The sequence below is a fragment of the Diachasmimorpha longicaudata genome, chromosome 15 (genome assembly GCF_034640455.1).
Source record: "Diachasmimorpha longicaudata isolate KC_UGA_2023 chromosome 15, iyDiaLong2, whole genome shotgun sequence".
Lineage (NCBI taxonomy): Eukaryota > Metazoa > Arthropoda > Insecta > Hymenoptera > Braconidae > Diachasmimorpha > Diachasmimorpha longicaudata.
In genome coordinates, this window is record NC_087239.1 from 5,112,664 (window position 1) to 5,127,681 (window position 15,018).

The 15,018-nt window shown below is 39.9% G+C and overlaps 4 protein-coding genes across 6 annotated transcripts; 3 read left to right on the top strand and 1 right to left on the bottom strand.

The window, feature by feature from the left end:
• Positions 1-33: 33 nt before the first annotated feature.
• On the bottom strand, positions 34-3,629 carry LOC135169616 (zinc finger protein 431-like). 2 transcript variants are annotated; one of them, XM_064134769.1, is made up of 4 exons: positions 3,470-3,629; positions 2,840-3,063; positions 817-2,664; positions 34-724 (listed from the first exon to the last, which is right to left on the bottom strand). In XM_064134769.1, exons 2-4 carry the CDS (start codon positions 3,053-3,055, stop codon positions 491-493), a joined length of 2,298 nt encoding a protein of 765 aa, XP_063990839.1. In that variant the 5' UTR covers positions 3,056-3,063; positions 3,470-3,629; the 3' UTR covers positions 34-490. The 2 variants fall into 2 exon arrangements, with proteins under 2 accessions (XP_063990839.1, XP_063990841.1); XM_064134771.1 differs by lacking the exon at positions 3,470-3,629 and adding an exon at positions 3,270-3,448.
• Positions 3,630-3,844: 215 nt separating this feature from the next.
• LOC135169619 (vang-like protein 1) lies at positions 3,845-8,630 on the top strand. The gene is made up of 3 exons (XM_064134775.1): positions 3,845-4,503; positions 4,743-5,340; positions 5,686-8,630. Exons 1-3 carry the CDS (start codon positions 4,370-4,372, stop codon positions 6,685-6,687), a joined length of 1,734 nt encoding a protein of 577 aa, XP_063990845.1. The 5' UTR covers positions 3,845-4,369; the 3' UTR covers positions 6,688-8,630.
• Positions 8,631-8,750: 120 nt separating this feature from the next.
• On the top strand, positions 8,751-14,143 carry LOC135169621 (diacylglycerol kinase epsilon). Of its 2 annotated transcripts, none has more exons than XM_064134777.1 (11): positions 8,751-9,120; positions 9,207-9,393; positions 9,743-9,941; positions 10,039-10,169; positions 10,723-10,873; positions 10,969-11,186; positions 11,337-11,482; positions 11,592-11,763; positions 12,109-12,289; positions 12,364-12,500; positions 12,618-14,143. In XM_064134777.1, the coding sequence occupies exons 2-11, from the start codon at positions 9,211-9,213 to the stop codon at positions 12,738-12,740; spliced, it is 1,641 nt and encodes a 546-aa protein (XP_063990847.1). In that variant the 5' UTR covers positions 8,751-9,120; positions 9,207-9,210; the 3' UTR covers positions 12,741-14,143. The 2 variants fall into 2 exon arrangements, with proteins under 2 accessions (XP_063990847.1, XP_063990848.1); XM_064134778.1 differs by having other exon boundaries at positions 9,770-9,941.
• Positions 14,144-14,318: 175 nt separating this feature from the next.
• LOC135169623 (uncharacterized) lies at positions 14,319-14,794 on the top strand. Its single transcript, XM_064134783.1, has 2 exons — positions 14,319-14,431; positions 14,512-14,794. Exons 1-2 carry the CDS (start codon positions 14,403-14,405, stop codon positions 14,792-14,794), a joined length of 312 nt encoding a protein of 103 aa, XP_063990853.1. The 5' UTR covers positions 14,319-14,402.
• The last annotated feature ends 224 nt before the right edge of the window (positions 14,795-15,018 follow it).

Here is a 15,018-nt window from a genome sequence, read left to right on the forward strand (position 1 = left end):
GATTATTTGAAAAATCAGAAGGAAATACAAATGTCATAAAAAAACCACCAATCTTTTATTCCATTTCATAATTACAGGTAATTCAAAGTAATTGCAAATCAAACAGCAAAGTGAACATTACAATTACGAGCTGATTATTTGTATCAACTCGTACGACAAAAATTAATATAAACCTGGGGCTCCTCTCAAAAATTCCCGAGAATTTTTATTGGTGCACTATGAGAATTCTTTTCATACAAAAGAATAGAATATTATTGAAACAATTATTGTTAAGAAAATCCAACGTTTGGTTTGGAAATATACTCCAATAAACAAATGGCTAAGTAATAAAAGTAGCATTAGATTCTTGTTCCAGTGGAATAACAATGGAAATTCAATAGACTTCTCGAGAAAAGCCCTAGACTCATCTGTTAATTTGTTGTAACACATGAATTAATTTCGTCCTTCACTCACTGATAAATTAACTAAATAATCATCCAATCGAATAAAGTTACGTGTTCTGCTGAACAAGACTCAACCAACTTTTCCCCTCAATCCCAGTTGAAGACGGAATTCTAATTTGAACCAATCTCACAGGATTCTTGCTATCACCCATCAACTCTTTGTATTCAGCTCCTGCAGACACAACTATCGTCTGTTCATCCTCACCCCCGTTATAACTGTACACTTGTTCTCCCTCGTCGTTCGTTTTACACTGAATGACTTCCCCCTCAGCAAAGGCCATCTAAAAATTAAACAATTGCATTTTTACGAATGAAATTACTCGCAACAAACAAGGCTTAGCATTAATGAAACTAGTTTTAAAATATATCTCACCTGGTTATCAACAACCATGTGCTGTACTCCTCCCTCTCCCAAGCCCTCCCCCTCAGTGATATTCAAAACATTTTCCTCCTGATAGATATTCTGATTATCGTGGATAATCACGTGGTCCTTCAGATCTGTGACATAGAGTTCAGTCTCACCAAGTTCATCTCCATCATCCTCGAGCATCAACTCAACATCCCCCTCGGGTAGAATGACCTGGTCCTCCTCAGTGGTCAGCCTGGGCTGATTCACAACAATAGTGTCGTTCAAATGACCCTGGGACTGCATGTGAGCGTAGAGCAGAGGCTTTCTCATGAATCCCATGCCACACACAAGGCACTCGTAGGGTTTTTTGTCACTGTGGATGAACCTGTGGGCATTACGATTATCTCGACTGTTGAATGCCTTGCCACAGACTTCGCACAAGTAGGGTTTCTCCCCCGTGTGGATCCTCATGTGTTTTTTAAAATGTTCTGGATACACAAAGGTCGCTGAACAGGTGTCACATTTGTACGGTCTTTCCCCAGTGTGGGCGGCCTTAATGTGATAATCCAGGAGTCGACGTCTCTTAAAGCCCTTACCACAGTCATCGCACTTGTACCTCTTGTCATTGTAGTGTGTCGCTCGTTTGTGAGATTGTAAATTCGATCGTTGGCTGAATGTAGCTCCACAAAATTCACACTGATAAGGTTTTTCCCCCGTGTGTGTCCTCTCGTGATCTCGAATTTCGGCTTTTCGTGCGAATGCCTTTCCACACATCTTGCAAATGTACGGTTTGTAGCCAGTGTGGACGATGTTGTGGACCTCCAGGTTATGGGGTGAGCCAAAAGCCTTCCCACACTGATGACAAATGTACTCCTTAACTCCCAGATGTGTTTTCTCGTGCTGGTTGAGATTCTGCTGGCTTAGGAAGCTTTTGTTACATTGTGTGCACTCGAAGGGCCTAGGACGAACCTCGTGGGTCTTGACGTGAGCCTTGAAGGTGTACTTAGACGCAAAATCCTTGCCACAGGTCTCACATATATACGGCCTCACTCCGATGTGAGTGTTCACATGCTCATCAAGCAAATTCCTTGAGCTGTAACGTTTACCGCATGTCTCGCAGGGCCACGACTTCACCTGGGGATAGTGTATCCTCCGGTGGATCCTAAACAGCCTCAAGTTACTGAATATCCTGTTGCAGACTTCACACTGGAAGTCGCCCTCCTCCTTCGCCACATGATCGTCCAGGTGAATCGATAATTCGTTTCTTTTCCTGAAGTCAAGGCCACAAATGTCGCAGATGTACAGCCGAGTGTCGTGGGCTGTCTTCATGTGGGTGACCATCTCCTTGGCATCACCTGTTACCCCTGATCCGTCGTCCTTGGGGCAGATCAGGCACGTGTAGGAGTTGTCTACTTTTATGATAATTGGCTCTTGAATTTCGTCCCTTGAATTGCTCTTGGATTTTCGACCTTCTCTTCTCCTCCTCTCCTCAGCTTTTGTCAATTTTAGGGCGTCACATTCCTCCTCGTATTTGATGCTGATGGACTCGTCGAGGTAGACCTCCGTCAGTTTAGTCTGCTCAGCGTGATCTGTGTTGAGATCTTCTTGCAACAGCTGCTCATCCAAGTGTTCCTCCATGGTGGTGTCCGGAGTGTCCTTGATGTCTGGCTGTTCGATCTTAGTGCCTTCCTTTATGTCCTTCTCGTCATCTTCCTCCTCCTCTACAATGTGATGCTCCACTCCATCTAAATAATCGTGATCATTGCATTCATCTCCCGGATTATCTAATTTCGATAGTTCCTTGACGGTTGTCTGATGATTCCCGGACAATTCCTGCTTGATTGTCATCATCTTCTTCTCTAACTCCTCGAACTAAACACAAATATTTCAACGAACATAAAATAGTATTGTTGTTGTTTAAAATGTATTTGTGAAGAAAGATTGATGAAATTATTGGAAAATCTTTTTTTTATCTCGGGAAATTTCATTTATCTTTCTTTTTCTGTGAAGTAAAATCAAAAAAATACTGGTGGAAAACGAGACTCACTTCTTGACACGATTGATAACAGGTTGGACACAAAACAGTGGAATGGGCATTGTCCGATGTAATGTGAGTGTCTAGTAGACAGCATATGGTTTCAGAAAGTGCTTTTCCACTACCATTGTCACGATCACTGAATATTTGCACACAATCCCCAGAGATAGAGTTTCTCCCATTGCATATCAGACAGAGTTCAGGTTTTTTCTCAGATTCGCTCGTCATCCTGGATCCTGGTCAATGAGAAAAATAAGGTTCGAAGTTGAGAGGCACAAATAAGATCATTTACTGGATATTTGCTGAAGGGATTGGGGCAGTCCCACAACACCACGAGGAATGCAAAATCTCAAAGTACACGGGATGAATTCAAATATCGAAAAAAAAGTTTTCTCGGCCCCAAAACAGTTCATCAGAATATCAGATATATCATGAACTCAACTGTATCTCGTCCTAATGATCCCATCGTGTTCCCCCCGTACCCTCGAAAAATCATCCAAATATCTGGAAATGTGGCCTCAACAATTGAACAATCGAGGTATTCATCTCCCACGATAATGAATTATTCGAAACAATGCAATGAAAGTGAAGAAATTAAGCAGAATGCAAACATTAAATAACAAAAAAGTTGTCAGCACTGACTTGAAGTATTTTAGCCTCTGTAAATTTGGAGTATTGGCAGCGGCGATCCAAGGTAAGCACTACCACAAAGCACAAACAGGGGCAACGATGAAATTCTGGGTAGTACCAACGCCATTTACGTTTTCCATTTTCCCCTTCTCCTACGCCACCGTGAGAATTTTCACGAGACGCTTCGATTTGTTGCTGTGTATGTCTCACATACAACCGTTGATTTCGTGGTATTGGTCGGTGAACGAGGCGTCCATCGGCACCTCGACCAATGGGGGACGTGCTTGACGGTCACGTTGGCGTCGCCGAGACAGTGGCGCCTCCATAGTTCCTCCAGACTAATTTCTAACGAACGATGCAGTCGCCATTTTGGAATTTGAGGTACGTGGACTCGCCTTAAGGTCCCAAGAATCCCCTAGGTCTCACGTTTTTTCTCTCCCTTCTCTGTTACTCCACCGGTCGTCCCCTCGATGAGAATTATGAGAGGAATCCTAAAGGGGGTGACTGACGGTCGTAAATGTGAGGCGTGTCGGCGTCTGTTTTTTTTTTAATTGCAATTGTAAAACAAAAATGAACCGCTCTCCATTGTCAGCAGAGTGGTTAGTGGGGTTGTCCCTGATGTCCTAGTGGAGGGAATTTCCTTGGTGATGGTGCACGGTGATGAGTAGTTTGGGTTTTTGGTGTTGAAAGCTACAAGAGGGGGAAATCGAGCACCGGAAAGGTCGACCAGTTGAGCATACACTATGCCAGGAAGGTGCCTCATCTGGAGGTTCACCAGCTGACGAGGATTTTTCAATGGTTTTACCAGCCAGCATGGACTCTTAGTTTGTTATGTCAGTACATGAGCTCGTGGTTTGTATTCAGCCTGGAGGGAATGTTTTGGGGTAATATTGAGGTAGCCAATGCTGTGGTATGGAGACAGAGAGCATAAAGTCAGGGGCTAGCGAGCATAGCCACAGCCACCACAGTAGGAGTTCATCGAAACATTATCGGTCACATAGTAATAAGACACAGCATCATAGGCAACATTCTCACCGAAATTCCAGGTAATTGTCACACGAGAATTTTTGATGGAGACATTGACATTTTTTGTCAAATGTGGTGGCAAGAATTTGCACGATAGTTCAGTAATCTTAATTAATTATAAATTGCCCAGAAGCTGAGAATTAAATGGAGACAGAGATGACGATATTAATGCATTAAAAGAGAAAAAAAAATCATAACATGTACACGAATTCCACGCTTAATGGAAAAGCTGCTAACGGTCATAAATCTCTTCTTTCAGCAGGAACAATCGAAGTCAGCGTAAGGAAAGGCCGACCTTCGACTCCTGTGAAATGGCGCCCTTCCAAACAACCGTAAATGTTCGTGTGAATAGTGTAGAAAATGTGGGGCAAGAGGTTATCGAAGTACAAATTCTCCCCCAAGACGAGAATTGGGGTGAGAATACAACCGCCGTGACTGGAAATACATCTGATCGGTCAGAATCAACAGAAGATGTCAGTCACTGGCCGATTGAAACAGACGGAGCATTTAATTTTACCTGCAATAGATACTTGGCGCCTGTTGTCGCAGCAGCACTCGGTATCGGTGCCTTTCTGAGTCCAATTGCAATGGTTGTACTGCCAAAATTGGGCTTCTTTCCAGCCTCGTCAACGGTCCTAACGATGCAACAAAGACTGCAGCTTTTATCGTGCAATGCCGAGTGCAAGGGACAATTGCTCGGTTTGGCTTTTAAATTACTTCTACTGGCGATTGGGAGCTGGGCTATTTTTCTGAGGCCTAGGAATGCCACGATGCCCAGGGTTTTTCTATTCAGGGCAGGAGTACTCGTGCTGACATTACTCTGCATTTGCTCTTATTGGCTATTCTACGTTGTGCAGGTATTCCTTAGTCATTTTTCCCCACAATTCACTCGAGAAGTGATAAACCGAGATAAGCCACTTCTAATTATCGGCCAATTCCCGATGAATATCAAATATAACGGACGTAATTCCCATAAATCCATCAAATGGAAATACAACTAGAATTTACAAATCTGTCAACTTTTCCTCGATACCCCATCAGGAAGTGAATTCTAATTTCAATCTCTCAACCTATTCATTACTGCCACCCAAACGTCACGATCCGACTGCTCCGAACCGTTAAAACACCAGAATGCACTTCCCCCAATTTCTAAAAATATCCCCCCAATAATATTCCAACTAATTGCATCCCGAAAATTCCAGGTAACGGAGAGTGCAAAAACGGCGGCGAATGGTGAGATAACAGAGTACAAAAGTCTAGTGAATTACGCTGGTACATTTGTGGACACTCTCCTCTTCATCCATTACGTGGCAGTTCTGTTGATCGAAATTCGACACCTCCAGCCGACATTCTACATCAAAGTGGTAAGATCACCAGACGGCGAGTCACGGTCCTATGCGATAGGTGACCTGTCAATCCAACGAGCAGCAGTACTGGTGTTGGAGAAGTACTACACTGAATTTCCAGTTTACAATCCGTACCTGGATCGTCTCCCAGTGTCGAAATCCGGTCGAAAGCAGTCGAGTTTCAAATTCTACGACGTCGATGCTGGTGTTAATGCAAATGCACCACCAACACCCCAACGAGGTGGCGGTGACAGAGCTGTCTTGGCAGCCCAGGCACGAAGGAGGGACTCATCTCACAATGAGAGATTCTACGAGGAGCACGACTACGAGAGGCGAGTGAGGAAGAGACGAGCGAGACTGATAACAGCAGCTGAGGAGGCATTTGCTCACATCAAGAGGCTGCATTCAGAGGCAGAATTGGCACCAAATCCAGGACCAATGGATCCCATGGAGGCTGCACAGGCTGTATTTCCATCGATGGCACGTGCTCTTCAGAAATATCTGAGGGTGACTAGGCAGCAGCCGAGGCACTCGGTTGAATCGATACTGGGACGTTTGGCGAGGTGTCTGGCACAGGATGCTGCACCCAAGGCATTCCTCGAGCCTTTCTTCACTGCCAGCCCTGTACTCTCCAATGAGAAAGAACGGCAGAGAAAGTCACATCATTGGGCACTCGTTTGCGAGGGTGAATTACCATCGAGATCGCTGTCACAGGGCTGTGAATTTCAATTACGTCAAGGGGAGGTTGCATTGCTCTGTACTGCGTACAGATTGCCACATTTCAGTCTCACTGAGCAACTGGCACATCCGAAATCCAATAAATTCCTCCTGAGATTAAATTCGGAAACGTCTGTGTGAGGTGCGATGTTGTCAATTATAGTTTTATAATTGCGTTAATGGAGTAGATTCGAGAATTTTTTTCCCACTTGGGTCAGGTATTTTGGGGGGTTAATCGTCGGGCGATATGACAGATAATCGCGTCTCGAGAGATTCAGTAGATAGGTATGAAGGTTTTATAAATGGAAAAACAATAATTACTGGATCATTTAGTATTTAATATCTGTAATTGAACTGGGGGAGAAGCAATCGGGTTCTGGAATCGGTCTGATTTGAAACTAAAAAATTGTACGTGAAATTGCTTGTTTTTTAACGAAATTTTGAACGTCTGAGGATTTTTATTACAAAAAATTTCAACCCACAATTTTTTTATTCAAATAAGATTCGTTCGAGACAGATTTTCTCCTCTCAGTGGGCGGTATTTTCTGATAGGAAGCCAACTATCAATGCCGTACTATGCCTTTGATATATGTACAATTGAATACATATTAATGTAGCTGTAATATTTGCTGAGAGATGAAAAATTGAGATTAAAATGCACAGACTAGTACATGAAGAAAATATTTTTCATATAAGCCGCTGTATGTTTAAATAATTACAATTAACAGCTGAATATTTATATTAATTGTAAGGAGCCAGTGTTTTGCAGATGTGCATTTACATTCCAAGCTGAAATAGTTATGAGAGACTATGTATAGTATGATCCACGAAATAACCGTGGGAGCACAAATGAGCGCTTGGTGTAAGTGACGGCCAAAGTATTTCAGCAAACTGACGATATTCGTGGGAAATCAGATTATTTTAGCATCGAGAGAGAACTCAACTGCCTAAACTATACAATTCTAGAATTTAAATTTTTCAGTAATATTAGATTAACATATCAAGGCTTTACGTACTGTTCAGACATTCTTGTATATAATTTTAAAGAAATGCGATTGAGGCGGTCTCTACAATGGGACAGAAATTCTGTTAAAGGAGATATTAAATATTAAACGTCTGTTGTCTCCTGGTGGAGTGCAGTGACAGGGCTTCGTCTATATGTGGAACTCAGTGTACTTGTGAAGTGGTGAAATAGGATGAGTTCAGGTATTTTTATTTCGGGATCAGTTCATTTATTTTCCAGGCGTAGAATCGATGGGATTAAGTCCCTGACACGGTTTGTATGAATGACCTCATGTTTTCCATAGATAATTTTTGTTATATTCCTCAGGTAATGGGAAAAACTCTGACTGACTGTACTACACAGTTGACGAAATAATAGTTGCTAATTAAATAATAACTAGAATTAGTAAATAATTAAATGTGGGTTTCTAGCAATTGGAGTTTGCCAACTCATGAGAAAATGGTGAAGGGGATAGGGAACTTGCATGACGATCTATGCAGTTGTGAAATGTAAACTGCGATAAGTTGATTTGAAAAAAAATTAGCATGTCCAAATCAGAAAAGCGAAGAGAGAAAAGTTCGTGCAAGTTCCCTTCAATCAACTCGTCCTGTCTTACCACTTCGATAAAGAATCGAACATATAATTAATGGGAGATGTGTTACGCCTTATGTCGTACTATTTATATTCTTCAAGATACTCAATGAATCATTTTTTTACTCATGATTTTTTTATTCGCCCGCCGATGGAATAAGCAAAGTAGCTTTTTCAACGAAGACTTTAATTTTAAGATTTTTTAAAAATCAAAAAACCTTCGCATTATTATTTATGTGTGAGCGTGGCATGACAGCTGTAAGCGATATCAATTCACCCGTAAGTTAAGTTTTACACATCCTCAAGTCAAAGAAAACCGTAAATTGATCTCTCAAAATGTTTTGTACTTGAAAATGGAGCAAAAAACAATGATAATTAATGAGGAAAAAAATTCTCATGCTGAGCATTTGTACAGGATTAATTGTTCACATATGTAAAGGGAAATATGTGAAGTATGAAATGAATAAAAGAAATTAACGAGTGTAATGCATTGTCTTCGTTTTGAATTATTTATTTATTTGATAACAACTGGGTAAACCTCAACTGCGCATGCGAAATGCGAAATTATCGTACATGTGAGTGGAAGCAGCCGATCGATTCATCGGTGTGGTGTATGTGTAACTATCTAATAACGAAAAAGCATTTGGAACTGAGGCACATTCAAATGCAACAACATTACCAATATTGATTTACCTTAATTTTCTCTATTCAAGTGAATATAAACTCTCAACTCCACACTAGTGAATAACTGATTGGATTATAAAGTTGATTAGAAACTTCGAAAGCTGCATTTGCACATCAGAATTATAGATGGCAAGGAGAATCGGGGGAATTTAATAAAATTATAGTGATGAACAGTTGAGATGTGAATTTAGTACAGGTAAAATCATAAATGCATTTCTTTCCTCCAAAATTATTCAGATTCTTTTAAGTGGACCTGAGAGCAATCAGGAGAGTCCATTTTAACTCAGCCAGACCAGGTAATGGTCGTTGGTATTTTTACTTTAATGTTATATCTTATTTTACTGCTGGGAAGTCAATTTGAAAATAAATTTTGTACTTTTAGAGAAATGGAATCATGCTCGACGTGGGTGCCTCTGTTGTGTGCTATTGTCGTTACACTAGGCATCCTGTTACTAATTTATGGGATAGTAATGAGTCTGCTGAAGTATATCATGAAGGATTCGTCCATCCCCGCTGGAGATATTGTGTCAAATCATAACTGGATGAACTTCAGTTGTACAAGTATCCAGGTAGATTTTAAAATATCCACCGAGGCTCGAAATTATTATTATATGATTCTATTCGAAAATTATTTAAATGACTTTATATAAATAAATCACATTAGTAGAAATTCATTGACAGGGGAGTTATTGAACGCGTGGTATTGGAAGCCCATTCACAAAGTTCATTGGCTATAAATTAATTATCAAATGACTGTCTGAATGATATTTTCAGATTTTTAATTCACACTCTCACTTTGTTCACAATATTTGTACCGCAAGTTAAGAATTTGTTGAGGCAGAGTAGAAGAGAATCGAAACGAAAATTCCTCCGTACACTTCGGATAGAATAATTTCCGCTGTAAATTTCTCTTCGAAGATTTCTCACACGATATATTATTCGAAGACATATTACTGCAACATCTGCGAATTACTGCTTATACCTGCGGGTGCTATTGTGTGTGACTCTTGCGGAATCTATGTGGATGCTCGTTGCATAAAATTAGCGGAGAAGAAGTTCAAGTGCAAAGCCACTACGTTGCCCAACGATCAGCCGATGTTGCACCACTGGATTAAGGGTAGAACTATTTTTCATTTTCTATGTAAATTCGGGTATGTCAGTTTGACGAGTTGGATCGTACAGAGGATTAATCTAATTATTGTTTGACTCTCAAGGAAATCTCCCAGCGCGTGCGATCTGCGAATTTTGTCATACGAAGTGCGGTACGGCGTCGGCATTAATTCACTGGTCCTGCTGTTGGTGTCAATGCTATGCTCATGATGAATGTAAAAATAAAAACGATATGGTAATTGTATTTTACAGATTGAAATTATATTGAGTTACTTTACATTATTTTAGCAGCATAACAAAGATCATTATTTCCGGGTTCTACAGATGATTAAATAGAAACTGGAGCACTCAAAATCGATAATTTTTTTAATTAACAATTTCCGTTCGGGGGTGCAATGAAGTTTCGAATGAATGTCAGGATTATAATATGTAATGAAGTTATGAGAGTTTACGTGCAGATTATTTTGAGCACATCCGCCCTCTGGATTGATTAATTAAATATTATGATGATACTGTTTATCATTTGGTATTATTATATGAAAAAAAAATGATTGAGAAACTCGCGAGGATATTTCATGTTCATTTAGGTTTATTGTTTACATTTTTAACGCAAAATGTGATATTTGCTGGCGAGGGATTTTTATTTTATTATTTGTTATCGAATAAAGGGAAAATCGCTTTTTCGTACGGAGTGAACATAGAAACAGTAAAAAAAATATATTTCCAAGTGTTCACCGACGTTCACGTGCCACAAACGTTCCCACAATTGAAACAAATAATTTCCACAGCATATATGTCTTTTTGGGAAGTTTCAATCGATGATAATACCCCCATATAGTCTGGATGTTTCTGACAAACCAAAGGCAGGACAGAAACATCTTGAATTACGTTCGATTATTCCACCAGCATGGCCGGACTGGACACCCCTCATCGTCGTCGGTAAATCCACAGACATTGAAATATTTTACTACCCAAACTCCACTGTCTCCCAACCCCTTCAGAAAATAACACCCCATTTGATGTGAATTTTCCAGCAAATAGAAAAGCTGGGAATAATGATGGGGCGGAGATACTTTCCCTGTTTCGACGTCTACTTAATCCCATACAAGTTTTTGATCTCTCGAATCGTGATCCAGTTGCTGCTCTGGAGTGGTGTCAATTGCTGGAGGACAAACCCTGTAATTTTCTAGTGGCCGGGGGCGATGGAACTGTCGCTTGGCTTCTGAATGCTATTCACAAATTAAAATTGAAGGTGACAGAAAGAAATTGTGCTATTTCTGTGAAAGTTATTTTTCAGAGTATTTCACCGTGTGGTATTTTTGATAAAGATATTTATTTCACTTCCAAAAATTATGGTAATTTTCCATTTGTCATTTTAACGTCTCACGAGTCATTCTTTCAGGCAACTCCATCGGTTGCAATATTGCCACTGGGCACGGGGAACGATTTGTCTCGTGTTCTGGGTTGGGGAAAGGAGCCCAATCCAAAGTTCGAACTGACAGATATTTTGCAACGCATTCAGACAGCCCATTCGGTCAAACTTGACAGGTATACATCCACAGAATTCCGGTTTTTGTGCCGTTTAATTCACCGAATGATTGATATTTATTGAATGCCAGAGGGAGAATGGATGTACATGTGTAACTGAATCTCACAGGTGGGCGGTGTCGATGAATTCCGAGAGTCCTGGTCTCGGTTTTCGTGGTGAACAGCAGGGAATGTTTATGTATAATTACTTGAGTGTGGGCGTCGATGCTCAGATAGCATTGAATTTCCATCGAATGAGGGAGAGCAAATTCTACATCTGCAGCCACAGGATATTCAATAAGGTACGACTCAGATGAACCGGATGAATTTATCATATGATCCAGTCAAGGTCTTGTTCCCTTGACTGGATCATATGATAAATTCAACTGACTAGAGCAGTGGTAAAAAAAGATGAATTAACTCATTTCTGACTTTCTCCGGAATTTTTATCTCCCTCCAATGGCTCCTTTCCTGCCCCAGATTTTCCATTCCACGATTTCCATTTTTTTCCGTATTTTTTATTAACAATGAAGCGCTCCCAATATCCCCTGGGATTCCCAATACTCATCAGATAAATCTCCAGAAAAAATATCCCATCTCATATTCCGGTTACCCATTGTATTATTCATCAATCTATCGATTTCCAGTTATTGTACCTGGGCTTTGGTACACAACAAGTAATAGGAAGACGATGCAAACACCTCGACAAGCGAATTGAAGTCTATCTAGACGGTGAACAAATAAATTTACCATCGATTGAGAGTATTGTCATTCTGAACATCCCCTCGTGGGGGGCTGGAGTAAAACTGTGGGAGCTTGGGCTCGAGGGTGAGTGCAATGGGCAATTGATAATTCCAATAATTTTCACCAGCTAAATGTCGCACTTTTTTGTTCGCCAACAGGAAATGCAAAATTCAGTGAGCAGAGCATCAACGATGGAATGCTGGAAGTGTGTGCTATTTATTCATCTTTTCACATTGCTCAGTTGCAAATGGGTGTCTCCAAACCGCATCGATTGGGCCAAGCCCATACGGTCAAGGTAATAATAGTACTTCCCCCTTGTCCCACCCCTGTCACTCCAAATCAACCTTTTGGGAATAACTTGAATGACAAACTGCTTGTGATTAATTACTCTAAATGGAATATTATTTTGCAGATTAAATTGATCGAGTCTTATGCAGTACAAATTGATGGTGAGCCCTGGCTACAAGGCCCATGTGAATTTACCATAACGCACTGTGATCAGGCCTCTATGTTAACATCTAACGAGAAATTATAAATTTTATCGTGTAACGAGGGTCTGGGACCTTCTGAAATCATGAAGTTAAGCACCGGTGAGGTGGATTACTAGGTTCTGATCCGTGATCTCAATGGAACTATTGACATCGTTGAAATCGCCTCAGATATCGTATGAAAATTCTATCGGATTCGGCCCGGAAATAATAGAATTTGGGACCGGCGGTGGTGCTGGAATTTACTAATATTGAAGGGCTAAGTGTTTGAGTATTTTCATGATAATAATCCCCTCAATGTTGCGATAACGATAGAAATGTGTTTCATCGAAATTTGAATTAAGCTGCTGCATCGGATTTCAGTACAATTGAGTTTTTCCAATTTACGGTAGAGGTGATATAAAGGGGTTTTGATAATATTCATTTTTCGGTGCGAATGAGCTCGGTCTTTTCACGATAATCCAAGGGGAATTCGCCAGGGCTTTTAAGCCCTACGTTATTCATGTGGAGGGCATTGGCACGCTCCAATTTTGTTTTATTTTTTTTTTCAGGCTTTACAATTCGTTTGAATTGAAATAAGAGGGGGGGTATGTATTTTTTATATTAATAATCTCGATAGTATTATTATATGTTCGCGTTTCATGCGATTCCAGACATTTTCTTCAGGAAAATGAGAGAATATCGAAATTAAATTAATTATTGGCTTCGGTGGGGGAAATTATTCATTTTGGAAGTTAATCCTCGCAATTTTCAGTTATGAGATGATGGGGAGTAAGATGAAACCCCAGTGCATTGAGAATTAATGGCCATTGTCTATTGATAGAAAAATAATGTTCCATGATATCAGCATTCCAATTATTTAATGTCTTCCTTAAAACTAGACTAAAATCGAAAACAGAATTGAGAAGAAACATGACGAATATCATCTCATAGTAATCCACATAAAACGATATATATCGCCAGAAATAGCGATACAATCAAATTGAATGTTAACATGTTAATGGAAGTGCAAGAATAATTAAGGTACCGATCTCATATTTTTTTAATTGAAAAAGTTAAAGTTAAACTGTTCTGTGATCGGTTTTTTTGCCATTTCGATTTCGAATTTTATGCTCAGTCTAGATATCCTTAAATCGATATTGAAGGACACATTATGAGTATTGGCGACTTAATCGCCGAAGGTGAAGTATAATTAAGGAAATAGGAGACAATGTTCATTAGGAATACTCCCAAGTTAAAAAAAAAAAAATGCTGTAATTGAAAAAACAATTCTGCGCTGGACGTCTGAATGAATTTTTCCCCGGCGTTTTGATTATTATCAGGGAGAACAGCACGGAATTGTGTGCTCCAGAATTAATTTGATTCACTCGATAAAGGCTACCTCTATAAATTTCCTATATTTTTATTTGTATGAAGGAAAATCCCGTACAAACAAATAAATAAAAAACAAAATAAGATCTACGATTGTGAGTTGAAAAAAAATTACGGACCTGTCCTCGCCCTCTCCTGAACGAGAAAAAATTGTCTTGTGTATAAATATATTGACTCGCGAAGCATGAGAACAAACGTAATGAATTTAATTCTCAACCAGGAAAAGAGAATTTGCATCACTGAGCTATGACTGAACGTCAAGTCCGGATTTTGATGATTCTTTTGACAATCTGGTTCATGCACGAAATCTCAAGGGTTATGAAGACTTTGAAACGATAATGAGGGTGGGTTTGAATCAAGAAAACCGGTGAGAAACACTTCGATTGACAAAATCATGTATTGGAATAATTTATTTACTTCTCTATTTATTATTTAAATTTTTGTCAGGAGAACGAGACGTGTTCAGTCCAAAATCGAGAAGAAACCTCTTCTCAACTTGTCCTTTCCAGCAAAACCTATTCAGAAAACCCTGGGAAACCCCGGTCGTACGTCCGGTCGATACAGCAGGATTCTGTTTTACTATCACACTGATCGAATGGGGACAACAGGTCCCTACGTTCACGACTCAAGGCAGGAGTTCCCCTCAAGAGGTATCCAAAAAGGGTGCAATGTGGATGATTCAAATCGACTCAAATATTTTATAAAATTATCACCGAATTCTCCGTTCTGAGGGTCGATTTTATTGGCTTCCAGGGAATCAATTAAGCAATTAACTCCAGCATAAATGATGAGGGTAATCTAAATTATTCTACTTTCCATTAACCACTGTCATAAAAAAAAAATTTCAACTCTATTAGTCAGGATAAAAGTAATCTGAATTTTTAATGGTCATTATCCATTCTTTGCATAGTAAAAAATTAGTTCAGGTTTATTATTGACGGTAAGAATAATGAA

Bases quoted from the DNA above. Each gene is read 5' to 3' on its own strand.
- LOC135169623 (XM_064134783.1), top strand. From the start codon at position 14,403: ATGAGGGTGGGTTTGAATCAAGAAAACCG. The intron at 14,432-14,511 runs GTGAGAAACACT...AATTTTTGTCAG, and splicing joins GGTTTGAATCAAGAAAACCG to GAGAACGAGACGTGTTCAGT.
- LOC135169621 (XM_064134777.1), top strand. From the start codon at position 9,211: ATGGAATCATGCTCGACGTGGGTGCCTCTGTTGTGTGCTATTGTCGTT. The intron at 9,942-10,038 runs GTAGAACTATTT...TTGACTCTCAAG, and splicing joins GTTGCACCACTGGATTAAGG to GAAATCTCCCAGCGCGTGCG. The intron at 11,187-11,336 runs GTGACAGAAAGA...TCATTCTTTCAG, and splicing joins TTCACAAATTAAAATTGAAG to GCAACTCCATCGGTTGCAAT.
- LOC135169619 (XM_064134775.1), top strand. From the start codon at position 4,370: ATGGAGACAGAGAGCATAAAGTCAGGGGCTAGCGAGCATAGCCACAGC. The intron at 4,504-4,742 runs GTAATTGTCACA...CTCTTCTTTCAG, and splicing joins CATTCTCACCGAAATTCCAG to CAGGAACAATCGAAGTCAGC. The intron at 5,341-5,685 runs GTATTCCTTAGT...CGAAAATTCCAG, and splicing joins GGCTATTCTACGTTGTGCAG to GTAACGGAGAGTGCAAAAAC.
- LOC135169616 (XM_064134769.1), bottom strand. From the start codon at position 3,055: ATGACGAGCGAATCTGAGAAAAAACCTGAACTCTGTCTGATATGCAAT. The intron at 2,665-2,839 runs GTGAGTCTCGTT...ATTTGTGTTTAG, and splicing joins GTTATCAATCGTGTCAAGAA to TTCGAGGAGTTAGAGAAGAA. The intron at 725-816 runs GTGAGATATATT...TTTAATTTTTAG, and splicing joins ACATGGTTGTTGATAACCAG to ATGGCCTTTGCTGAGGGGGA.